The sequence below is a fragment of the Nerophis ophidion genome, unplaced genomic scaffold (assembly GCF_033978795.1).
Source record: "Nerophis ophidion isolate RoL-2023_Sa unplaced genomic scaffold, RoL_Noph_v1.0 HiC_scaffold_30, whole genome shotgun sequence".
Lineage (NCBI taxonomy): Eukaryota > Metazoa > Chordata > Actinopteri > Syngnathiformes > Syngnathidae > Nerophis > Nerophis ophidion.
Genome location: NW_026906952.1, coordinates 330,393 through 356,832, shown reverse-complemented (window position 1 = coordinate 356,832; position 26,440 = coordinate 330,393). Strand labels below are relative to the sequence as shown.

General features: G+C 41.9%; 4 protein-coding genes across 5 annotated transcripts in view; 3 read left to right on the top strand and 1 right to left on the bottom strand.

Moving 5' to 3' along the window:
* LOC133546463 (gastrula zinc finger protein XlCGF57.1-like) overlaps positions 1 to 26,440 on the top strand; it is a 287,238-nt gene that overhangs the window by 56,565 nt on the left and 204,233 nt on the right. The window lies entirely within an intron of this gene.
* Positions 1 to 26,440, bottom strand: part of LOC133546481 (gastrula zinc finger protein XlCGF48.2-like) — a 142,299-nt gene that overhangs the window by 98,150 nt on the left and 17,709 nt on the right. The gene's annotated exons all lie outside the window — the stretch shown is intronic.
* LOC133546502 (oocyte zinc finger protein XlCOF8.4-like) lies at positions 9,997 to 25,024 on the top strand. Its single transcript, XM_061892274.1, has 3 exons — positions 9,997 to 10,408; positions 11,407 to 11,673; positions 23,715 to 25,024. The coding sequence occupies exons 1-3, from the start codon at positions 10,306 to 10,308 to the stop codon at positions 24,647 to 24,649; spliced, it is 1,305 nt and encodes a 434-aa protein (XP_061748258.1). The 5' UTR covers positions 9,997 to 10,305; the 3' UTR covers positions 24,650 to 25,024.
* Positions 17,301 to 18,855, top strand: LOC133546507 (uncharacterized). Its single transcript, XM_061892278.1, has 2 exons — positions 17,301 to 17,307; positions 17,351 to 18,855. The coding sequence occupies exons 1-2, from the start codon at positions 17,301 to 17,303 to the stop codon at positions 18,247 to 18,249; spliced, it is 906 nt and encodes a 301-aa protein (XP_061748262.1). The 3' UTR covers positions 18,250 to 18,855.

The window sequence follows — 26,440 nt, the reverse complement described above, 5'->3', positions numbered from 1 at the left end:
GGATGAGGAGCTTTGGTTGATATCAGTACTTCAGTCATCAACAATTGCATCAACAGAGAAATGTGGACATTGAAACAATGTAGGTCTTATTTAGTAGGATATGTACAGCCAGCAGAGAACATAGTGAGTTCAGATAGCATAAGAACAAGTATGTACATTAGAACAGTGGTCCCCAACCACCGGGCCGCGGAATAATTTTTTATAAAAAAAAAATAATAATAATAATGTTTTTTTGTATTTTTTTATTAAATCAACATAAAAACACAATATACACTTACAACTAGTGCACCAACCACAAAAAACTCCCCTTTTCATGACAAAAACGTCCCTTTTTCATGACAAAGAAGAAAAAAAAAAAAAAGAAAAAAAAAAGGTTTGTCCCGGTGGGATTTCTCCATCAGTTGCTTGGCACTCCTGACAGCTCTTTCCTCAAGTCCATTCGACTTGGGAAACTCTGGGCTACTGGTGGTGTGGATGAAGTCCCGCTCCTCAGCATATTTCCTGAATTGCTCACACTTGTACTGTCTTGCATTGTCAGATAGCAGTGTGTGTGGTGTACCGTGCAATGAAAAATGTTATTTTCATTTTGAAAATTACAACTGTCGCTGTGATGTTTTGTAGAAGGTCAATTTCAAATCATCCAGAATAGGAATCCACTATCACCTGGTAGTGTTGTCCACGCCATTCAAAAATGTTTGTAGCAACTGTGGACCACGGAAGGTCTGGAACTGGATGAAGATGAAGTGGTTCTTTCTGCTGATGTGGTTTTGTGCTGTTGCACACTGTGCAAAAAAGTAGTTCTTTAGTGATGTCTCGTGACATTGATGGCCAAAAGATGATACCTCTTGCTCTGCGTTTGGTCGCTTCAATGCCTGGGTGACCTTTGTGTACAATCTTAATGTACTCTTTTGTAGTGACGTTGGAATGACTGCTTTCTGCCCTTTCATGACAATTCCATCTTCCACAGTGAGTTCGTCTCTGTAGGGGAAGAAAACTTCAATGGCAGGCTGCAGCTGAGTCTTTCTGGCAGGCCATCCACGCTGGATAACTACACTGAGTGTGCATTACTTCAACCTCCTCCATGTGCTTCTTGAGCTCTTCCAGGCGGGCTGTAGAAATGTAGCTCACAGACATGACGTCGAAAGAACTACTATCAGATGGGCTCTCACTGTCTGTTGCATTAGGGGCTCTTGAAAGAGTGTCAGCCAAGTACATGTGCTTTCCTTTTTTGTAGATTAGGCTTATGTCATAGCTTTGCAAGTGTAGCAGCATCCGCTGAAGACGGGCCGGGGCATTGTGAATTGGTTTCTTCAAGATAGTCCCCAACGGTTGGTGGTCAGTTTCTACTGTGGTGGCCTTGCCATACACATAGTCTCTGAACTTGGTGCATGCAAACACAACAGCTAGTAGCTCCTTCTCAATTTGAGCGTACCGAGTTTCTGTTTCTGTAAGGGCGCGGGATGCAAAGGCTACTGGCCTTCCATTTTACATGAGGCAGCTCCTAGTCCAAAGCATGACGCCTCACAGGTCAGCGTGACTGGCTCTTTGACATCTTAGTAGGCCAATACTGGTGGAAAGGAGAGACATGCTTTCAGGCGGTCGAAAGCATCTTGGTGTTGCTGGAACCAGCACCATGCGGTCTCTTTGTGAGTCAGCTTCCTCAGTGGCGTTGCGATGTCACTGAGGTTTGGAATGTGCTTGCCAAAATAGTTAACCATTCCCAGGAAACGGTGAAGTGAAGTGACATCTGTGGGGACTGGCATGTCTGTGATAGCAGCAGTTTTGGAGGGGTCAACTTTCAAACCTTTACTTGTGAAGATATGACCAACATAGCATACTTGGTCAAGTCGAAATTTGCATTTCTGCATGTTGAGTTTGAGGTTTATTTCCTTCACACGTTCAAGCACCTTTTTTGGCTTCCGATGATGATGTCATCGACAATGACTGAGCATGGATATCCAGCAAAGAGCTGATCCATTGTGCGCTGGAATACTCCGCTTGCTGAGTTAATGCCGAAAGGCATGCGAAGGAATCAGTAACGTCCAAAAGGAGTACTGAATGTTGTCTTCATTGAGGACTTCTTGTCCAGGCGGATCTGCCAGAATGAATTTTTTGCATCTAGCACTGAAAACATTTGTGCTGCTACCTCCTCCACACTTCTCATGGGGTGGTGGGGCCGTTTTAGTGCTTCATTTAAAGGCCTACTGAAAGCCACTACTACCCACCACGCAGTCTGATAGTTTATATATCAATGATGAAATATTAACATTGCAACACATGCCAATACGGCCTTTTTAGTTTACTAAATTGCAATTTTAAATTTCCCGGGAGTTTCGTCTTCGAAACGTTGTGTAATGATGACGTGTACGCAAGACGTCACAGGTTTTTAGGAAGTATGAGCGCTGCACACACACACACAGCTAAAAGTCGTTTGCTTTAAAGGCATAATTATACAGTTTTTTGGACATCTGTGTTGCTGAATCTTTAGCAATTTGTTCAATTAATATTGGAGAAGTCACAGTAGAAAGATGGAGTTGGGAAGCTTTAGCCCTTAGCCACACAAACACACGGTGATTCCTTGTTTAAAATTCCTGGAGGTGAAACTTTCCTATGGATCAGAGCGCGGTCAAGCGAACATGGATCCTGACCACACGTCAACCAGCAGGTTTCGGTGAGAAAATTGTGGTTAAAAAGACAGTTCTTACCGGAGAAAAGCTGAGCTTGTGCCATCCATAGCTGCCGTCGACTCCCCTGAGACACTGCGCATCAAGACAGTCGTGGAGACACACTTCCGACTATCAGGTACTATTTAACTCACTAAAACACTGGCAACACAATAGAAAGATAAGGGATTTCCCAGAATTAACCTAGTAAATGTGTCTAAAAACATCGGAATCCGTCCCAATGCAATTGCGTTTTTTTTTTTTTTTGAACTTTTTTTAAAATTATTTTTTCTAGTCCGTCGCTATCAATATCCTCAAACACGAATCTTTCATCCTCGCTCAAATTAATGGGGAAATTGTTGTTTTCTCGGTCCGAATAGAACTTTTTGTTGGAGGCTCCCATTAAAAACAATGTGAATATGTGAGGAGCCATCAAACATGTGACGTCATCGTCTGCGACTTCCTGTAGAGGCAGAGCTTTTCTCTTAGCACCGAAAGTTGCTAACTTTATCGCGGATGTTCTTTCCTAAATCCTTTCAGCAAAAATATGGCAATATTGCGAAATTATCAAGTATGACACATAGATTGGACCTGCTGTCCCCGTTTAAATAAGAAAATCAAATTTCAGTAGGCCTTTAAATCTTTGGGGTTGATGCACAATCTGATTTCTGATTTGCCTTTCTTGTGCGCAGCGACCATGGATGACACCCAAGCTGTTGGTTCGGTGACTGAAGTAATAACGTCTATGCTTTCCATGCGTTTAAGTTCAGCTTTCACACAGTCTTGCATCGCTACTGGGATGCGGTGGGCCGGCCTAACAACTGGCGGCACATTGGGGTCCACTGTCATTGTGTAAACAACTGGTAGTTCTCCGAGCTCTTCACTGAAAATATCTTGGTATTGTGTGAGGATCCGTGCGCTGAACTCTCCAGTGTTCTCTGTGATGACATGGTGCACATCGGGACTCAACTCGACTAGCCCCGTACGCAGGCATGCACGGAAGCCCAACAGTGATGTCACATTCTATCCACTGTGAAAAATGGCAGTAAGTGGCGCTGTCCCTTTAAAAAGCATGTCAGCGTAGCTTCACCTTGTGTCTCGATTTTGGCTCCTCTGTAAGCCACCAAATTTGTACTTCTGTGTTGTTTGGCGAGTTTCACGCCGCTGTTTACTCTATTGAAAGTCTTCAGTGACATTACATTGCATTTAGCACCTGTATCCACTTTCATTTCGGTTGGCATGTCATTTATGCACACTGTGACAAATCCTTCATCTTGGTCTCTTTGTTGTGGATTTACAGAGTCAATGCAATTTTCTATTTCCAAGCCATCCACGTAGAATGTGTCATTTTCACTTTGGCTGTGTTGATCCACTGTCACATCATGCACAGACTGTCCATAGCACTTGTTTGTGGTAAACTTGGACTGACTCTGTGGCTTTGACTTGCAGCATTTTTTGTAGAGATTTTGTTTTTTGCAGCTGTTTTGTTGTTGTAATTCTCGAACACACCACCAGGATGTGCACATCGAGGAGTCAGTTACTACCACCCTCTCATGCAGTGCGTATGTACAATTACTGTCCTGCTGAAGTCTTATTTAGTTTAGTTTAGTTTATTAAGGATCCCCATTAGTCTACACCGCAGTGGAGACTATTCTTCCTGGGGTCCAGGCAAAAAACATCACACAACCACAGAACAAACGATTAAAATGCAGTACAACATGATCCAATGATAAATTGTCATAATACAAAAATAGCAACAACAAAGAACCAAAAAATACAAATAAATGTTGTTACATAATAATTTTCATACCAAAGATAAAAATAGCAATATAAAAATAGATATACTGTATACATTTTTGCAAAAATAAAACAAAGAACCAATGGCCTAAAATATACACATTAGTGTACCAAGGACAAACAATAAGTGACGAAAAAGTATCATCCTTCCATTTTCTGCTGCTTATCCCATAATCAATAAAATACTCAATAGTCAATAAAAACAGTCATGACATTAGATACAATCTAGAATTTTCTCTTTACGCAATACTTCTCCTTTTAGTCTATTCTTAAAGCCCACTATGCTGGTGATTGATAGCAGAAATTGTGGAAGTCTATTCCAGTAAGTGATTGCCCGATACATTACAGTCTTTTTCAAAACATCACTTTTGGGTTTAAGATGGGTGAGAGCACCTCTTTGGGCTAGCCTGGTACCGTAGTTGTGACTGTCACTGGCAAGCAAGAGCTGAGAATACAGATATGAGGGTTTATGGTATGTATAGATGTTTTTTAAAAATAGACTCAAAGTACAAGCCAGTCTTTCAGCAACTTTCATCCATGACAATTCATGATGCATGAGCTCAATGCCAGTCCTAAATGAGCAATGGAGAGCTAGTCTGGCAGCTCTGTTTTGGGTAAGCTGGATTTTATTTAGATCTTGTTTAGATGCATTAGACCAGATTGCTGGGCAGTAGTCCATATGTGACAATACAAGGGATTGTATAACTTGCTTCATAGATGTGTTACTTAAAAAATAGGCACTTCTTCTTATGATTGAAATGCTTCTGCTCATTTTTGTTACTATGTTTTTAATGTGAGTGCCCCAAGATAGTCTTTCATCTATTGTAACTCCCAGCAACCTGGCCTCTTTAACTTGTTCAACATGAACTCCGTTCAGAGAAACATTTAATATGAGCATGTTTTGAGCAAATAACAAGACATTTTGTTTTGGAAATATTAAGTTTCATCTTATTTTCTGTAACCCATTTTGAAATCCGCATGACCTCATCTTGTAGTATAGTGCTCAGGTCGGTGCAATTATCTGCATGTGCATATATTGTTGTGTCATCTGCGTAAATTGCACAGCAACTATTCTTTAAAATACATGACATATCATTCACAAATATTGGGTATAATAAAGGTCCCAGGCAACTTCCCTGTGGAATACCACAATATAATGTTTTAATATTTGAAAGGGTTCCATTGAACATGACACATTGCTGTCTGTTGACTAGGTAGCTTTTCATCCAGTTAATCGCTGAGAGTTTAAAACCATAAGCAGACAGTTTTATAAGTAGTAGTTTGTGGTCAATAATATCAAAAGCTGCACTAAAATCTAGTAGCACTGTGCCAACTAATAATTTACTGTCAATTTGTTTTAGCCAGTCATCTGTTAATTGTGTGAGAGCTGTGCATGTTGAATAGACACTTTTATATGCATGTTGAAAGTCTGAATGAATGTTATTTATAGAGAAATACTTTTGAATTTGCTTAAATATAATTGTTTCCATTAATTTTCCTAATACTGGTAAAATGCTAATGGGCCTACTATTTAATCCAGTGAATGCTTCTTTCCTATTTTTTGGTAGAGGAGTCACTCTTGCGACCTTCCATACTTGAGGATAGATTCCTTCTTTAAAACTTAAGTTAAAAATATAGCATATCGGACTGGCTATTATTCCAGCTGACAACTTTAAAAGTCTACTATCTATATTATCATGACCACAAGGTTTGTCAGATTTCAATTCAGACAATAGATTCTCAATTTCCAATACATTGGTGACTGAGAATTCAAATGTACATTCTTTGTCCTGCATGATATCATTTTTAATAAGTGACTCAGATAGAATACCACTTACAGGCAGCATGCCATTTCTTATAGTATCAACTTTACTTATGAAATAATTGTTGAAGTAATTAGCAATTTCTTTGGGCTTGTTGATAAACCTTTCACCTGATTCTATAAATGCTGGTGTTTTTCCCATTTTATCTCTACCCATGATTTGATTGAGAGTACTCCAAAGTTTTTTGCTATCATAAATGATAAATAAATAAATGGGTTGTACTTTTATAGCGCTTTTCTACCTTCAAGGTACTCAAAGCGCTTTGACACTACTTCCACATTTACCCATTCACACACACATTCACACACTGATGGAGGGAGCTGCCATGCAAGGCGCCAACCAGCATCCATCAGGAGCAAGGGTGAAGTGTCTTGCTCAGGACACAACGGACGTGACGAGGTTGGTACTAGGTGGGAATTGAACCAGGGACTCTCGGGTTGCGCACGGCCACTCTCCCCACTGCGCCACGCCGTCCCTTAGTACACCCTTTTTTTCTGTTTATTTAATTTGGTCACTTTGTTCCTTAAAGAGCGATATGCTAGCCAGTCCTCTGAGCTACCTGAATCTACAGCAACTCTTTTCCATTTATCTCTATCTTTCATCAAGTGTCTCAGGTCAGAGTCAAGCCAAGGGGCTTTGACAGATCTGACGGTGACTTTCTTGATGGGTGCATGCTTATCACAGACAGAAGAAAATGACTTCATGAATTCATGCAGAGCTGCTTCAGTATGCTTTGACTCAAATACACTGTCCCACTGTATGTTATGTACATCTTCAATAAAGGCATTATCACTGACATGTTTGTAGAGTCTCTTGTATATAATTGTGGGTCCAACTTTGGGGACTTTCACTTTTCTTGCCATTGCAATCATGTTATGATCACTAAATCCAATTGGCACTGAAACAACCTTTGAGCATTTATCTAGTGAATTAGTAAAAAGATGATCAATGCAAGTTGAAGACAATACACCAGAATAGTTCATATTTATTCTGGTTGGTAGATGTATCATTTGAGCTAGGTTACATACAGTGGCAGTGTCATCAAGCTTTCTTTTCATCGGGCAGTTTTTTGAGAGCCAGTCAATATTTAAGTCTCCTAAGAGATAAATGTCTCTGTTTGTGTCAGAAACATTCTGAAGCATTGCACATATTTTTTCAAGATGTGCTGCATCAGAGGAAGGTGGTTTATAGCAGCAGCAGATTAGTAATGGCTTTAGATATGGCAAGTGAACCTGGATCCAGATTGCCTCTACATCTGTCAAGTTGAGATCTCCTGTTTGCTTTATTGGAATGTGGTCTTGTACATAAAAGGCTACTCCTCCCCCGTATCTGTCTCTATCAAGTCTAATTATATTGTAACCTTGTATAAATATTTCAGTATTGTCAATTGAATCATCCAAATGAGTTTCAGAAATTGCTTCTATATGTAGATCATTATCAAACATTATTTTACCTAACTCAATTGCCTTGTTTTTCAGACTACAGATGTTCAAGTGGGCAATTTTGAGTCCTTTTTTGGGAAGTTTGATAGACATTTGAAGTTAGTAAGGATTTGCAGAATAGATGTCAACCCTAAAAACACAAAAAAACATATAGACCAGCAAACCACAGTCTATGCAAATTTTTCCAAATCATTTAAGCTTGTGACCATTAGCAGTTGTGCCTGCTCAGGTGCACCATTTAGTTTTATGTAGACTTTGCAGTTGGACGACCATGTTGCTTGTATTTTTCCCTCTTTGCGTAGGAACCGAGCTCTTTTAGCAATATCAGCATTGTTCTTGGTTAAATGTTCATTGAGATAAACATTTGATCCCTTGAGCATCCTACTTTGTCGCAAAAGGCTGATTTTGAATTTTCTATTTGCAAACCTCATAATGATGGTTGCCGGTTTGCTTTTATCTTTCTGAGGGAAACGGTGACAAGCTTCTATATTCTCCTCATTTAGACTAATTCCCTTTTCTTGGAGGAATTTCACCACTTGCCGCTCCACTGAGTCCAAATCTTGGTCCCTGGGCACTGATCCCTGGACCCCGGACCTCACTGCAAGAGAAAATGACGCAGGTCGCGTTGGCAGACCAGTAACAATGACATCGTTCATTCTAGTATACTGTTCTAAAGTCTTAATTAAAGCCAACTTATTCTTGCAGCTCGGCACAGTTCTTCCTACGGGTAACCACAAACAACAACAAAACAGTCATTTTACCAAATGATCTACACTGTCCATTTTAAATTTTCAAAACAAAGACATACAACTTATTTTCGTAAAAATATTCAAATATTTAACAATGTATTGAAACAACAGTAGCATAAGGAAAGAAAAAAAGAAACAAAATAAATATTACACTCATGATATTATTTTTGTCTTTGATGATCATTTGTTTTCATAATGTATTTTAGAATGTGGGAGGTTTTCATGTCCTCTTTAAATTTCAATTGGCATTACATATATTATATCTATACATCTATATCTGGCAGCACGATGGAAGAGGGGTTAGTGCGTCTGTGTCACAATACGAAAGTCCTGAGTAGTCAGGGTTCAATCCCGGGCTCGGGATTTTTCTGTGTGGAGTTTGCATGTCCTCCCAGTGAATGTGTGGGTTCCCTCCAGGTACTCCGGCTTCCTCCCACTTCCAAACACATGCACCTGGGGATAGGCCCCTCCCACCTCCAAAGACATGCACCTGGGGATAGGTTGATTGGCAACACTAAATGGTCCCTAGTGTGTAAATGTGAGTGTGAATGTTGTCTGTCTATCTGTGTTGGTCCTGCGATGAGGTGGCGACTTGTCCAGGGTGTACTCCGCCTTCCGCCCGATTGTAGCTGAGATAGGCACCAGCCCCCGCCCCACTCCCCTCCCAACCCCACCCCCCCGCGACACCAAAAGGGAATAAGCGGTAGAAAACGGATAGATAGATAGATAGATGGATATGATATATATAATGCCACCCTCGGGCAGACGCCATAGGGTGCTAAAAGCTGGCAAAAATTCACTAAAAATCAGCTTTTACCCAAGAGCCATAGTAGCACAATATGTCCTTCATGTCCTCATGTGTCATGTTTTTAATTTCTTTCTATTTTTCCGGACTATAATAAGCAATAATGTTATATGCATGTGTGTATATATATTCATATGCATGCATGTATGCATCTGTGTGGATATATATACATATATAGATACATCTCTTATTTCTATCTATCTTTTTTTTTTACTATTTATATTACCATATTGTACATGCACCTTAGGGGATCTGCTCCAATTTTGTTGTTCTTTGAACCTGTTCACTGCAATAATGACAATAAAACTATTTTCTATTCTATTCTATTCTATTCTATCCAAAGGAAATTTAAAAAGAACATGAAAACCTCCCACATTCTAAAATACATTATAAAAACGATTAACATCAAAAACAAAACTAATATCATGAGTGTAATATTTATTTTGTTTCTTTTTTGTCTTTCCTTATGCTACTGTTGTTTGAATACATTTTTAAATATTTAAATATATTTACGGAAATAAGTTGTATATCTTTGTTGTGAAAATTTGAAATGGAAAATTATTCTTTTATTTTCATAATAAGTAAATAGTATATAATAAAATATTTTTACCGTGAGTGGAAAGCTAGTTTTACCTATTTTTCTCGCGAGATTTGGAAAATAGCTGCTTACTTGTTTCTCTCGCGAGATCTGACAACACTGCGCGCGAACCAAACACGGCGAGAATAAAGCAAGATGGCGTCTGACGGTGAAGACGTTATTGCAGTCGTCACAGTTCAGTGTTCTTAATCTGTGTCTCCATGGACACATATATTTCCTTTATTACACTCTAGTAAATAGAGTAAACATCGTTAATAACTGTTTGCATCCGGTTATATTAGTCTGAGCGCACTTTGATGCTTCTCGAGCTAGCTTAGCCTGCTAGTTAGCTTAGCTTGTTAGCTGCTAACAAAGAGAGGCGGAAGTGATCAAAACACATCACTAAGTAGAGATCAAGTGTGAGTGTAAAGTGTTGTGATTGTGTGAAAATGTGCCAAAGAACCACAGCAGAGTACGAGGAGGAACTTTGTCCAACAAAAGAGGAGAAGGAGCGACAACATGAAAAACATCAAGTTGTGTTACACAGAACAGGTTTGTTTACTTCTTACTCTCACATCTTTACTAACTTTATATTTCATTATTAACACTATTCTTCAATAAATTGTCTGTAGGAAGATGAATTGTTATGTGAGGATGATGCACTGATTGTTTTACGTTGTTCATAAAAACGAGACAGTGCCAGACACACAATATTTATGAGAGGTTGATGTTTGTAACAATGTGTATCAACATGTTTACACAAAACTCACACAGTCACCGGGGGACTATTCCAGAGAGCAGGTTAAGTGCAAAGTCCTGAGTATGTAAAGCTCGAGAGTTTTACCTCCAAAAATAAGAAAGGTAAGACAAAGTCAGAGTCAGTTACCATGGTTACTGACGCTGTTAACCTAGCCCTCTAGCTGGCAGGTTTGACAAGTTATATATGTGTGTCAAAGCATACTGACCTGTTATTTCCTTCATTTTGGTGCACCCTCCCTGAGATCGGTAGGTTGTGAGTTCGAACCCCAACCCAGTCATACCAAATACTATACAAATGGGACCCTTACTTCTCTGCCTTGCACTCAGCATCAAGGGTTTTAATTGGGGTTTAATCACCATAAAAGTTATTCCCGGGCGTGGCCACCGCTGCTGCTCACTGCTCCCCTCACCTCCCAGGGTGTGATCAAGGGTGATGGGCCAAATGCAGGAAATAATCTCCCCACACCTAGTGTGTGTGTGACAATCATTGGTACTTTAACGCTTAACGTGTCTGTGATTGTCAAAAAAACAAAGCCTGATCTAAAGATGACATCTTGATCTCATACCATCTCAAACCAATTGGCCGTTCATTATTAAGTGAAATGTTTTATAATCGCTTAAATTTGTCTTTAACCAAGCAACACTGTTTTATTCAGTTACTCAACTAATCGGAAACATTTCCAGTAGAACACTTGATTAATAACATTTTCAATAGCCACAGCCCTATATTTCATGTACAATTTAATATTTAGCATGTAGAAGTTAAAATGTGTTTTGTTTGTGTCCTGTAGACATCCATCAGCTGATTGGACACCAAGAAGAATGTCTCCCTCATCTGCAGGGGGACAGTTTCACTTTAGAGTATCCACAGCCCTCACATTTTAAAGGGGACAAGGAGGTTCCACAGCCCTCTTATTTTAAAGAAGAAGAGGGGGGAGAGTGTCCTGTAGGGCAGGAGGAGGCTGATGTCAGCAAGTTTCCACTGACTGTTGTCTCTGTGAAGACTGAAGAGCATGAAGACAAACCACCTGAGTCCTCACAGCTTCATCACAGTCCAAGTAAGCACAACATCCACATATCATCTAATACAATGTTTGTGACACATGTTCATCCGGGGGACACATTTATCACTAAAGATGGAGATATATTTGCTTTTTAACACCACCATTTAAAAATGAATGCTCATCAATCATCAACAGTGTAATTGCTGGGGTGTAACCATGTGACCTAGAGGCCGTCCTCCTTACCTCACGTGGTCAGATGAAGGCAAACATTCAATATGGCTACTTTTTATTTACCTTTAGCAGCACATATGTCAGCATATTTCAAAGGTTTAGTGATGAAGATAAGAGATGTACACCAAGTACCATTTTTTTAGTACTGGTTCCTCTCTGAGCTGCTACCTTACCGTGGTAGAGGAGTTTGCGTGTCCCAATGATCCTAGGAGCTATGTTGTCTGGGGGTTTTCATGCCCCCTGGTAGGGTCTCCCAAGACAAACAGGTCATAGGTGAGTGATCAGACAAAGAGCAGCTCAAAGACTTCTATGGAATTACAACGAAATGAACCCAGATTTCCCTCGCCCGGACGTGGGTCACCGGGGCCCCGCTCTGGAGCCAGGCCCAGAGTTGGGGCACGATGGCGAGCGCCTGGTGGTCGGGCCTGTTCCCATGGGGCCCGGCCGGGCACAGCCCGAAGAGGCAACGTGGGTCATCCCTCCAATGGGCTCACCACTCATAGGAGGGGCCATAGAGGTCGGGTGCATTGTGAGCTGGGCGGCAGCCGAAGGCAGGGCACTTGGCGCTCCGATCCTCGGCTACAGAAGCTAGCTCTTGGGACGTGGAACGTCACCTCACTGGGGGGGAAGGAGCCTGAGCTAGTGCGCGAGGTAGAGAAATTCCGGCTGGATATAGTCGGACTCACTTCGACGCACAGCAAGGGCTCTGGAACCAGTTCTCTCGAGAGGGACTGGACCCTCTTCCACTCTGGCGTTGCCGGCAGTGAGAGGCGACGGGCTGGGGTGGCAATTCTGGTTGCCCCCCGGCTCAAAGCCTGTACGTTTGAGTTCAACCCAGTGGACGAGAGGGTAGCTTCCCTTCGCCTTCGGGTGGGGGGACGGGTCCTGACTGTTGTTTGTGCTTACGCACCAAACAGCAGTTCAGAATACCCACCCTTTTTGGGTACACTCGAGGGAGTACTGGAAAGTGCTCCTCCGGGTGATTCCCTTGTCCTACTGGGAGACTTCAACGCTCATGTTGGCAACGACAGTGAAACCTGGAGAGGCGTGATTGGGAAGAATGGTCGCCCGGATCTAAACCCGAGTGGTGTTTTGTTATTGGACTTTTGTGCTCGTCACGGATTGTCCATAACAAACACCATGTTCAAACATAAGGGTGTCCATATGTGCACTTGGCACCAGGACACCCTAGGCCGCAGTTCCATGATCGACTTTGTAGTTGTGTCATCGGATTTGCGGCCTTATGTTTTGGACACTCGGGTGAAGAGAGGGGCGGAGCTTTCTACCGATCACCACCTGGTGGTGAGTTGGCTGCGATGGTGGGGGAGGATGCCGGACAGACCTGGGAGGCCCAAGCGCATTGTGAGGGTCTGCTGGGAACGTCTGGCAGAGTCTCCTGTCAGAGAGAGTTTCAATTCACACCTCCGGGAGAACTTTGAACATGTCACGAGGGAGGTGCGGGACATTGAGTCCGAGTGGACCATGTTCCGAACCTCTATTGTCGAGGCGGCTGATTGGAGCTGTGGCCGCAAGGTTGTTGGTGCCTGTCGTGGCGGTAATCCCAGAACCCGTTGGTGGACACCAGCAGTGAGGGATGCCGTCAAGCTGAAGAAGGAGTCCTATCGGGTTCTTTTGGCTCATAGGACTCCGGAGGCAGTGGACGGGTACAGACGGGCCAAGCGGTGCGCAGCTTTAGCGGTCGCGGAGGCAAAAACTCGGACATGGGAAGAGTTCGGGGAAGCCATGGAAAACGACTTCCGGACGGCTTCGAAGCGATTCTGGACCACCATACGGCGCCTCAGGAAGGGGAAGCAGTGCACTATCAACACCGTGTATGGTGCGGATGGTGTTCTGCTGACTTCGACTGCGGATGTTGTGGATCGGTGGAGGGAATACTTCGAAGACCTCCTCAATCCCACCAACACGTCTTTCTTTGAGGAAGCGGTGCCTGGGGAATCTGTAGTGGACTCTCCTATTTCTGGGGCTGAGGTCCCTGAGGTAGTTAAAAAGCTCCTTGGTGGCAAGGCCCCGGAGGTGGATGAGATCCGCCCGGAGTTCCTTAAGGCTCTGGATGCTGTGGGGCTGTCTTGGTTGACAAGACTCTGCAGCATCGCGTGGACATCGGGGGCGGTACCTCTGGATTGGCAGACCGGGGTGGTGGTCCCTCTCTTTAAGAAGGGGGACCGGAGGGTGTGTTCCAACTATCGTGGGATCACACTCCTCAGCCTTCCCGGTAAGGTTTATTCAGGTGTACTGGAGAGGAGGCTTCGCCGGATAGTCGAACCTCGGATTCAGGAGGAACAGTGTGGTTTTCGTCCTGGTCGTGGAACTGTGGACCAGCTCTATACTCTCGGCAGGGTTCTTGAGGGTGCATGGGAGTTTGCCCAACCAGTCTACATGTGCTTTGTGGACTTGGAGAAGGCATTCGACCGTGTCCCTCGGGAAGTCCTGTGGGGAGTGCTCAGAGAGTATGGGGTATCGGAATGTCTTATTGTGGCGGTCCGCTCCCTGTATGATCAGTGCCAGAGCTTGGTCCGCATGGCTGGCAGTAAGTCGGACACGTTTCCAGTGAAGGTTGGACTCCGCCAAGGCTGTCCTTTGTCACCGATTCTGTTCATAACTTTTATGGACAGAATTTCTAGGCGCAGTCAAGGCGTTGAGGGGTTCCGGTTTGGTGGCCACGGGATTAGGTCTCTGCTTTTTGCAGATGATGTAGTCCTGATGGCTTCATCTGGCCGGGATCTTCAGCTCTCACTGGATCGGTTCGCAGCCGAGTGTGAAGCGACCGGAATGAGAATCAGCACCTCCAAGTCCGAGTCCATGGTTCTCGCCCGGAAAAGGGTGGAGTGCCATCTCCGGGTTGGGGAGGAGACCCTGCCCCAAGTGGAGGAGTTCAAGTACCTAGGAGTCTTGTTCACGAGTGGGGGAAGAGTGGATCGTGAGATCGACAGGCGGATCGGTGCGGCGTCTTCAGTAATGCGGACGTTGTATCGATCCGTTGTGGTGAAGAAGGAGCTGAGCCGGAAGGCAAAGCTCTCAATTTACCGGTCGATCTACGTTCCCATCCTCACCTATGGTCATGAGCTTTGGGTCAGGACCGAAAGGATAAGATCACGGGTACAAGCGGCCGAAATGAGTTTCCTCCGCCGGGTGGCGGGGCTCTCCCTTAGAGATAGGGTGAGAAGCTCTGTCATCCGGGAGGAGCTCAAAGTAAAGCCGCTGCTCCTCCACATCGAGAGGAGCCAGATGAGGTGGTTCGGGCATCTGGTCAGGATGCCACCCGAACGCCTCCCTAGGGATGTGTTTAGGGCACGTCCAGCTGGTAGGATGCCACGGGGAAGACCCAGGACACGTTGGAAAGACTATGTCTCCCGGCTGGCCTGGGAACGCCTCGGGATCCCCCGGGAAGAGCTAGACGAAGTGGCTGGAGATAGGGAAATCTGGGCTTCCCTGCTTAGGCTGCTGCCCCCGCGACCCGACCTCGGATAAGCGGAAGATGATGGATGGATGGATGGATGGTTCCTAATTATGTTGTCCATGAGGACCGTGAAGATTCTGGACTAACGGCACAACTATTTGTATTTTTAATTCCAGCTGACTGACATAACTATGATACATTTTCACATTGAGTTCAGCTGCCGCTGCTACACATTACAATCAGCTTTGAATAATGACAAATAAGGAAGCAACTACGCGCAAAAGTTTGATGTGTGTGTTATTGAGAAGAAGATGACATAACTGCATTTCACCTTGCACTGCACACATAGTTGACTTCTTTTAATTTTCCTGAAGGAATCAATGAAGTACTATCTATCTATCTATTTAAGACTTCAAATAAACAGCTGCTGATAAAAGACTTCCCTGCTTTAAAATGTTACAGAACATCATGTTGGAGGTGTTCAAACTCTTGTGCTAATAGAAATGCTATTTAAAATGCCTTTTTTCCAGGTTTTTATTTCCACAAATGACATGTAGTACCGACAAGAGTACTGATAAATACTGGTATCGATAAGGAATATTTATTAGGGTATCATATCAATAAATCTATAAATTTACATCCCTACTGAAGATACAAGCCAGATATCTTAAAAAAATAAAATCATTTTTTATTTGGATTTAGTTACTACTCCGGTGTCCAGCAATGTCTCAACACCTTTGAGAGATGAATTAATGTAGTTTATTTTTACTAATTAGCTATGTTTTGTTGATGTTAAACATCAGAATCAGACACATTTTATTAACCCCCGAGGGGAAATTAAAATGTTCAGCAGAATCCCATTCAAGGTCAGACAAACATTCTAGGGAGACAGAACAGGATCGCTGACGGGTCTGCCAACTTGCGGCGCCCCTTGCAAAAAAGGTGAGATACATACAGGTAAACAAGTGGGGGCAATGAGAGAGAAAAAAAAAATCGGTCTAAGCCTGGGCCCCTGGAGAGGGGGTCCAGACTGAGGCCAAGGGAAGAAAACAACTTATTGCCATAGCACACATTCCTCTTTCATGTGTGGAAGAGGGAAACTTCAAAGAAGACAAAGGACATTAAAAGAGCAGAGCTGATGCAACCAGCCACTTCTACATACAGCTATGATAAAAAGTAAAAGAAACATATACACTGTGGTGGCTTTTGCGGTGTCCCACGCCATCGTCTGCTGGGGTGAAGGGAGCTTGGCCAGAGACGGGAGCAGACCCAACAAAGCAACCAAGAGAGCCGACTCCACTCTCGGCCGCCAAACCAAGTCTCGGCCAGTGTCCAGTCCGCATGGATGAGTGAGGATACGTCCAAAGAGACCGAGGTGTCCGATACCTGCTCATTCAGCCAAGACACTGTGAAGCTTTTCCGTCCCGGCGCTCAGTGCTAGCTCCGCAGTCCTGTCTCTTCATCTGCATCTCCTCCAGTCTCTCCAAACGGACTCTGGTGTGGCAGAAACCCAGCAGCTGGTCTCCATGGCCAAAAGGCTCTCAGGAGGCAGATCCAGAAGTTCACAAAAAAGCACCGCAGAAGTCACGAAAGTGCCACCCCTTGTCACACAGTCCCAAAAGGTCCGGACCAAAAGGCAAAAAATATATATATATATATATATATATATATGTATATATATAAACATAAAAAGAAGAAGGAAACACAAAAGGATGACACAAGAGCACAGAGTTCCTGCCAACAGCAGCCACTACAGGGTCGCCATCTTGGGGGAAAAAAATAAAAAAAATTGCAGCATACCAGCTACAACAACACACAAATCATAAAAGTTTCCTAAAGGAAAATGTTCATATTTAAATAAGTAGAGTAAATAAATCATAAACAGGATTTTACAGTTTAAATGCAAATGTTGATGCTCCTCTTAGACACTGTTCTTTGTTCTCTTTCGGGTGTACAAGCAGCTGTCTTGTTTGTATGTAAGTGTTTTACTGCTGTGTTTATTTTTTTCATGAGTTTTTGTATTGCTTCGCTGATGTACCGTATGGTTTTGACATCTTGAAAGTCAACGTGGGGACTGATGAGATCCTCAGAGACAGAACAGCGGCAAACAGCTTCCCGCCAAGAAAAAGAAGAGGTCCAAGAAAAAAGTGTCGGCCGCCAAGTCCGCCGCCAAGGGCAAGAAGAGCGACGCCCAAGCAGGACGCTCCTCGTCCAGCCCCAAGAAGTCCAGAGCGGGGAGCAAGTCCAAGGCCATCGTCATGGACTCCAGCACAGACGACGAGAAGCATGGCGAGGAAGAGAAGGTGACGGCGAGGGACAAGTCGTTGGAAAAAGAGTTGAAAACGTACCTGCACGACGAAGTGTGCACTTGGATCTTCAATCCGCCAAACTCTTCCCACAATGGAGGAATGTGGGAAAGACTAATTGGCATCACGCGCCGTATCCTGGATGCATTGCTCCTTAAGGAGGGAGGCTCTCACCTTTCTCATGAGGTGCTCACCACTCTCATGGCTGAGGTCATGGCAATTATAAACGCAAGACCTCTCATTCCAGTTTCAACTGACCCAGAGATGCCAGCAATACTAACACCTGCAACCTTGCTGACACTGAAGAGAGACGTCATATCTGCACCTCCAGGAGACTTCAACGTGAAAGACATCCACTCACAACAATGGCGGAAAGTCCAATCTCTCTCTGATAGATCCGGGAAGCGATGGAAACAAGAATACCTGTCAACCATACAAACTAGGAGAAAATGGTATGCAGAAAGGCCTAACCTGCAAATTGGAGACCTAGTACTACTGAAAGACGGCCAGGTGAGAAGAAATGAATGTCCCACTGGACTCATCGTCAAGTCTATCAACAGCCATGACAGCAAAGTAAGAAAAGTAGATGTCAAGATCATCCGACAAGGTACTCCAATAATCTACACTAGACCTGTTTCAGAGGTTGTGTTGCTCCTTCGTAAAGAGACTGTATAGTGGTATAAAACATTATACCAAGCGGGGAGTGTTATGCCCGTTTGATTGTGGACTATTACTGACACCTTGTGGCGATGGGAAATGCTGCGCGTCATTAGTTTGGGCACTTCCGGTTTACTTTGGGCACTTCCGGTTTACGATGTTTGTCTAGTTCATAAACAATAAGAAGTAGTCGAGTTGTGTTAACTCGTACAAGCCTTGGAAAAGATAAGTCTGTAAGTAAACTGTTTAACTTGTTTATGTAACTCAATACTAAGGTGGAAAGTTGCTAAGTTTGATAGTAAGATGTGTATTGAAAAACGATTTTTGGGCACTAATTTAATGAATGTTTGAGGATTTAAAATGGCTGCTGGTCGCATATTTCCACCATCGAAATAGTTTCAACACTCAGCAGTATTTGTTTGGCGATAATGCTGTATATTTGTGTGAAGCTAATGTTTAGATATTGTGTATAACATTTCAGTATGTTAATTGAATCATATAGCTTATACATTGTCATTGTGTGTATTTCAGTTTTACAATAATAAAAAATAAAAGTTAATAAATAAAAAGAAAAGTTCTTTTTCAATTTCGTTTTCGCTATCTGCCTCCATACTCCAACCATCCCTTTCAATACATGCGTAATCTGTTGAATCGCTTAAGCCGCTGAAATCCGAGGCTGAATCCGAGCTAATGTCGCTATATCTTGCTATGGTCACCGCCATGTTGTTTGTATTGGCATCGCTATGTGACGTCACAGGAAAATGAACAGTGGCTTCGCACATAGCCAAAATCAAGCACTTTAAAGCTTTTTTTTAGGGATATTCCAGGACGGGTAAAATTTTGAAAAAAACTTCGAAAAATAAAATAAGCCACTGGGAACTGTTTTTTATTGGTTTTAACCCTTCTGAAATTGTGATAATGTTCCCCTTTAAGAAAGTCAGTGATTTCACTATAAAAGTGGGTGACATTGTTATCACCAGGAAAGATGAGATCACCTACCTAGGTTCCATTCTAGAAGCTAATCTTTCCTGTGATAAAATGGCAACCAAGGTCATCAAAAAGGTCAACCAAAGAACGAGATTCCTCTACAGAATCTCCTCCCTGGTCAACAAAAGCACCTTGAAGATTCTAGCGGGAACTCTCATTCAACGCTTCTTCGATTACGCTTGCACCTCCTGGTACTCCAGCACCTCCAAAACCCTCAAATCTAGACTCCAAACATCCCAGAATAAGCTAGTCCGGTTACTTTTAGACCTCCACCCCAGATCACACCTCAATCCAACCCACTTCTCCAAAGTGGGCTGGCTCAGGGTGGAGGACAGAGTAAAACAACTTGCACTGAGCCTAGTCTATAAAATCCGCGACACCTCCTTGATACCGAAGTACATGTCAAATTACTGACCGCCATAACCACAACACCAGGGGGAGCTCCACAAACCACGTTAAACCCAGATTCCGATCTAACAAAGATCTTAACTCATTCTCTTTCTATGCCACATCAATGTGGAATGCACTCCCAACAGGTGTAAAAGTAAGTGCATCTCTATATTCTTTCAAAAGCGCTCTAAAACAACACCTCCAGGCAACTTCAACCCTTTACTAATACCCTCCTCCATTTACATCCCATCTCCCCGGATTATAAATAACCTAATGTAAATAATCAAATGTTCTTCTAATGTATATACTTGTTCTTATGCTATGTGAACTCACTATGTTCTCTGCTGGCTGTACATATCCTACTAAATAAGACCTACACTGTTTCAATGTCCACATTTCTCTGTTGATGCAATTGCTGATGACTGAAGTACTGATATCAACCATAGCTCCTCATCCCACCCCCGGATTGTAAATAATGTAAATAATTCAATGTATATACTATGATGATTAACCTGTGTGATGACTGTATTATGCTGATAGTATACATTTGTACCATGAATTGATTAACATGGACCCTGACTAAACAAGTTGAAAAACTTAATGGTGATGTTACCATTTAGTGGTCAATTGTACGGAATATGTACTGAACTGTGCAATCTACTAATACAAGTATCAATCAATCAAGCAATCAAATTCAGAAAATAAAGACTTATACTGTGATTGAAAACAAATGTATTTAAGGAGTGTAAGATTGTCATGTATGTCCCCTGTGGACGACTGAGGAAGTGCCTGCTCTAAAAAAAATTCTTAATCCCCACTATGTTCTGGGGACGTAAGAGGGCTGACGTCACCAGATCAGATTTCTTCTATTGACTCCGGGGGAGTCAATAGAAGAAAAACAAAAAGGATTACCAGGCGTGTATGGTGAGTCCTGGACGAGTTGAAAGTGGCTGTGTCTGTGAAGGGGTGATGGTGGAGTTAGCTAGGCGATGCCCTTCGCCGCGGCTTCCGCCTCTGCCGACGCGTGCGAGGGGGTGAGACGGGGTGTTGCTGGACCCAGTGGAGTCAAGCGGGACTTGGAGACCTCCAAGCCCCAAGATCATCTCGACATCCGGCGCGCCGCGGAATGTCCCAGCCTGCATCGCTTGGGCTAACCTCCACGTTATCCTGTCGAATTCTTCGACTTCCGCTGCGAGAGAAGCTTCATTAACTCGGACTTTACTGTGACGTCTTGCTGGTATCGTGGTGAAAAGTTATTCTCTCGTGGGTGCAGTGGAGGATGGAACACAGCGTGAGGATAAGGATAATGATTTGTTATACACTACAAAAACAATTTTTGAACAAAAAACACTTGCATTAGGCACTAAAGACAAAACAAACAGAACTAACGTGGAAGATAAAAGGAACAAAAAGCGCTAGTATATAAACTAGGGACAAGCAAACAAACAAAATAGCATGGAAGCTAATCGTATAACAAAAAGTCTTTTACCACAATCGGGAAATGCGACATCATTCCTTTTTGTGTAGCAAACTAAAGTCCGAGAACAAAAGGCAATCAAAGACAGGCATATACAGGGGCAGAAATAATCAACAGTCCGGGGTCTTGTTGTCGTATTTTACGCTTCATAATGTGCCACACATTTTCGATGGGAGACATGTCTGGACTGCAGCCGGGCCAGGAAAGTACCCGCACTCTTTTACTACGAAGCCACGCTGTTGTAACACGTGGCTTGGCATTGTTTTGCTGAAATAAGCAGAGGCGTCCATGATAATGTTGCTTGGATGACAACATATGTTGCTCCAAAACCTGAATGGACCATTCAGCATTAATGGTGCCTTCACAGATGTGTAAGTTACCCATGCCTTGGGCACTAATACACCCCCATACCATCACACATGCTAGCTTTTGAACTGTGCGCCTAGAACAATCCGGATGATTATTTTCCTCTTTGTTCCGGAGGACACCATATCCACAGTTTCCAAATATAATGTAAAATGTGGACTCGTCAGACCACAGAACACTTTTCCACTTTGCATCAGTCCACCTTAGATGAGCTCGGGCCCAGCCAAGCCGGCGGCGTTCCTGTGTGTTGTTGATAAATGGCTTTCGCTCTGCATAGTAGAGTTTTAACTTGCACTTACAGATGTAGCAACCAACTGTAGTTACTGACAGTGGTTTTATGAAGTGTTCCTGAGCCCATCTGGTTATATCCTTCACACACTGATGTCGGTTTTTGATGCAGTACCACCTGAGGGATCAAAGGTCTGTGATGTCATTGCTTACGTGCAGTGATTTCTCCAGATTCTCTGAACCTTTTGACGATTTTACGGACCGTAGATGGGAAAATCCCTGAATTCCTTTCAATAGCTCGTTAAGAAATGTTGTTCGACAATTTGCTTACAAATTGGCGACCCTCGCCCCATCCTTGTTAGTGAATTACTTAGCATTTCATGGAAGCTGCTTTTATAGCCAATCATGGCACCCACCTGTTCCCAATTAGCCTGCACACCTGTGGGATGTTCCAAATAAGTGTTTGATGAGCATTCCTCAACTTTATCAGTATTTATTACCACCTTTCCCAACTACTTTGTTACGTGTTGCTTGCATCAAATTCTAAAGGTAATGATTATTTGCAAAAAAAAAAAAAAATGTTTATCAGTTTGAACATGAAATATGTTGTCTTTGTAGCATATTCAACTGAATATGGCTTGAAAATAATTTGCAAATCATTGTATTCCGTTTATATTTACATCTAACACAATTTCCCAACTCATATGGAAACAGGGTTTGTAGAATTAGCTTTCATCATCTTAGAGGTGAGAAAACGGTTCAGTATGTCAATATAGCAGCATAAGCTAGTTACTTCTGTGATCAATGCGCCGCTAAAAGTAGGTCCTTAACGTTAGCGCTTATAATAACAATATCATTAATACTTGGTTAATATTCAGGTCACAAAATGTAAAATGAGTATTGTTGGCAATTTTTGGATGTTTTTTGGAGGACTTTGTGGGTCTAACAGAGGAGCTCCCATTGACTCCAATGTTAGCTGATTTTTTGCTCATGATTATTTAATAATTCAAATTCATAATAGTTTGAAACAAATGTCTTACATAAGGATTGTGAATGATAGGTAACATTTTTTAAAAAGTGCAGTTTCCTTTGAATTTGTCAGATAAGTAAACAGCCCTTCAAATTAAAGATGTAAAACAATTGAGGTTGTTTATAGATATTATCCACTATGAAGTTACAGTCAAACTAAGCACACAAGGGAAAGTACATTCATATACACATAATGTACACATATGTGTAAGAATCATGTTAACCACCAAAATATTGACTCGTTCTCCTAAAGCCAATATCGAGTATCCTTTGGTGAGCTGACCGTATCGTCACACCCTTAGTTGAAAACACACCATCCCCATGACATGACACTTCCACGTGATGTAGAACAGTAGTCCCACATTTTAAACATACACACACATCTGAAGAATATTAAAATTAAATATATTTGGTGGGCCAAACAAAAGACTCGGCAAACCAATGTTTGGTATGGGCGATATGACCTCAAATCTATATCTTAATAACAATATGTCACAATATATAATTTGATATATGATTGAGAATAGAATAATTTCAAAATAGGTACAAAAGCTCCTAATTTGGCAGCTGACATATGCAGTAACATATTGTTCGTTTCTAATAGTATTATTTTGTCAAAACAGTTATTAATAATGTACTTGTTTATTTACTGTTATATCTGGTTACTTTTTTTGAGAAAATAATACTGGAAATGTAATATTTTACTGCATATTTCAGCAACTAAATTAGGAGCCTGTGTAGCCTGTTTTAAAATGGTTCTATCAGTAATTCTAAATGAAATACTGTATCGCAAAATCAATTTTAAACCATATCGTTCATCCATAGTAAAAAGTCCTGTCGTCCTGGTTTTTGTTTCTTTTCCTGTGAATAATGTTGTAAAGAGCAGCGTGTTTGTGCGTCACTGAGATTTCAAGACAGTTCATACGATAACTTGTTTTTCCTAGGTACATGTAAAAGTACTGAATGCATTGTGTGACTGAGCAGAGATGCTGTGTTTGTCTTGCAGACATCTGTGAAGAACATCTTCACCCTGAGCAACAGAAGTGGAGCTTCAGGATGCGGACGGAGGAGCCACAGCCCTCCCACATTAAGAAGGAAGAGGAATACCCACTGATACCCCATTTTAAAAAGGAAGAGGAGGACCCACTGACACCCCATTTTAAAAAGGAAGTGGTGGATCCACTGACCCCTCACTCTAAGGAGGAAGAGGAGGACCCAGTGACCCCTTACATTAAAGAGGAAGAGGAGGAAGAGGGCATCAGTCAGCCTAAATGGTTGGAGGAGTTCCCAGTGACTGGTGTCCCTGTGAAGAGTGAAGATGATGAGGTGAAAGGTGAAAGTGAGGAGAGGGGAGGGGGGGAGCCTCCAAGCAGCAGCTCAACACAACACATGACAACAGAAGCTGATGGAGACCACTGTGGAGGATCACAAGCAGACAAGCTCTTAGCTCCACTATCAGATAGTGAGGACACAACGTCACACTCTCCTGACACTGATGATGAAGACTCTAAAGATGATAAGACATGTCACACTGACAACACTCACTTCACATCTTCTCACTGTCACAAAACTTTTAAATATCCTAGTTATTTGAAAAGACACATGAGAACACACACTGGAGAAAAACCTTTTTCTTGTTCACTCTGCAGTAAAGGTTTTAGACAAAGTATCAATTTGAAAGTACACATGAGAACACACACCGGTGAAAAACCTTTTTCCTGTTCAATCTGTGGTAAAGTTTTTATTCGAAGGTACTATTTAAAATCACACATGAGTACACACACTGGAGGAAAACATTGTTCCTGCTCAGAATGTGGTAAAAATTATACTCAAAGCCATAATTTGAAAACACACATGAGAATAGACACTGGAGAAAAACCTTTTCATGTTCAATCTGTGGTAAAAATCTTACTCGAAGGCAAAATTTTAAAACACACATGACAATACACACTGGAGAAAAACCTTTTTCATGTTCAATTTGTGTCAAAAATTTTACTCAAAGGCAATCTTTGAAAGTACATATGAGATTACACAATGGAGAAAAAAAATGTTTCCTGCTCAGACTGTGGTAAAAGTATCGTACTAAATCAAAGTTTAAAAGTACATATGAGAACACACACTGGAGTAAAACGTTTTTCATGTTCAATCTGTGGTAAAAATTTTACTCGAAGGCAAAATTTTAAAACACACATGACAATACACACTGGAGAAAAAACCTTTTTCATGTTCAATTTGTGTTAAAAATTTTACTCAAAGGCAATCTTTGAAAGTACATATGAGATTACCACTGGAGAAAATAAAATTTCCTGCTCAGAATGTGGTAAAAGTTTTGTAATAAATCAAGGTTTAAAAGTACATTTGAGAACACACACTGGAGAAAAACCTTTTTCATGTTCAATCTGCGGTAAAGATTGTACTCAAAAGAAGCATTTCAAAGCACACATGACACTACACACTGGAGAAAAACCTTTTTCATGTTCAATCTTTGGTAAAAAATCTATTCGAAGGCAACATTTAAAAACACACATGAGAATACACACTGGAGAAAAACCTTGTTCCTTCTCATAATGTGGTAAAAGTTTTGTCATAAGACAAAGTTTAAAAGTAAAAATGAGAACACACGCTGGTGAAAAACCTTTCATATGTTCAGTATGTTGTAAAAGTTATATAGAAGGACGACAATTAAAATTACACATGATATAGCACTCTGGGGAAAAACCATACTCCTGTTCAAGCTGCGATAAAAGCTTTGGTCACCTAAACATCAATCAATCAATCAATGTTTATTTATATAGCCCCAAATCACAAATGTCTCAAAGGACTGCACAAATCATTACGACTACAACATCCTTGGAAGAACCCACAAAAGGGCAAGGAAAACTCACACCCAGTGGGCAGGGAGAATTCACATTCAGTGGGACGCCAGTGACAATGCTGACTATGAGAAACCTTGGAGAGGACCTCAGATGTGGGCAACCCCCCCCCCCCCCTCTAGGGGACCGAAAGCAATGGATGTCGAGCGGGTCTAACATGATACTGTGAAAGTTCAATCCATAGTGGCTCCAAGACAGCAGTGAGAGTCCCGTCCACAGGAAACCATCTCAAGCGGATCAGCACTCTTACAGTGCATATGAGAAGACACCCAGGTGAGAAAGTTCTGAGTTGCAGTGTGTGTGGTGAAAGATTGTCTTCTAAGTAGCAGTGTAAGAAACACAAGTGTGCTGGTGAGAACAGCAGCAGCAAATGAAACTGCAGGATTTGAAATAAACTGTCCAGACTTTCATTTTGACTTTCTAACAACATCAGCACATATAACATGTGTGACATTGTTGTTTGTCTAACAATCTGTTTAATATGCTTCTACATTTATAGATTAGACACTTCAGATTAGTGCTTTTATTACAGTCAAGTACATGAGTTAATATACACATTTGTGTACTTTGAAATGAACACAACAATTTGACTGAAAAGGTGAGAATAAACAGTACATACAATTATGTTACATGCAATAAACATTGTATGTGTAAATATCCATAATTTACCTCTATACTTATTCATAATAGTGTTTTATATGTTTTTTGAAAAATTACGTGTTACATATTTTATTTTCTAATTGTAGATAATTCCATAGATGAATTCCTTTTATATGATGTACATATTTGTTTTACATGTGTTCATACCTTTGCTTTTGAGTACACATAAATCCCTCTTAGTTCATATTTACTGCTTCAC

Bases quoted from the DNA above. Each gene is read 5' to 3' on its own strand.
- LOC133546502 (XM_061892274.1), top strand. From the start codon at position 10,306: ATGTGCCAAAGAACCACAGCAGAGTACGAGGAGGAACTTTGTCCAACA. The intron at 10,409-11,406 runs GTTTGTTTACTT...TGTGTCCTGTAG, and splicing joins AGTTGTGTTACACAGAACAG to ACATCCATCAGCTGATTGGA. The intron at 11,674-23,714 runs GTAAGCACAACA...TTTGTCTTGCAG, and splicing joins ACAGCTTCATCACAGTCCAA to ACATCTGTGAAGAACATCTT.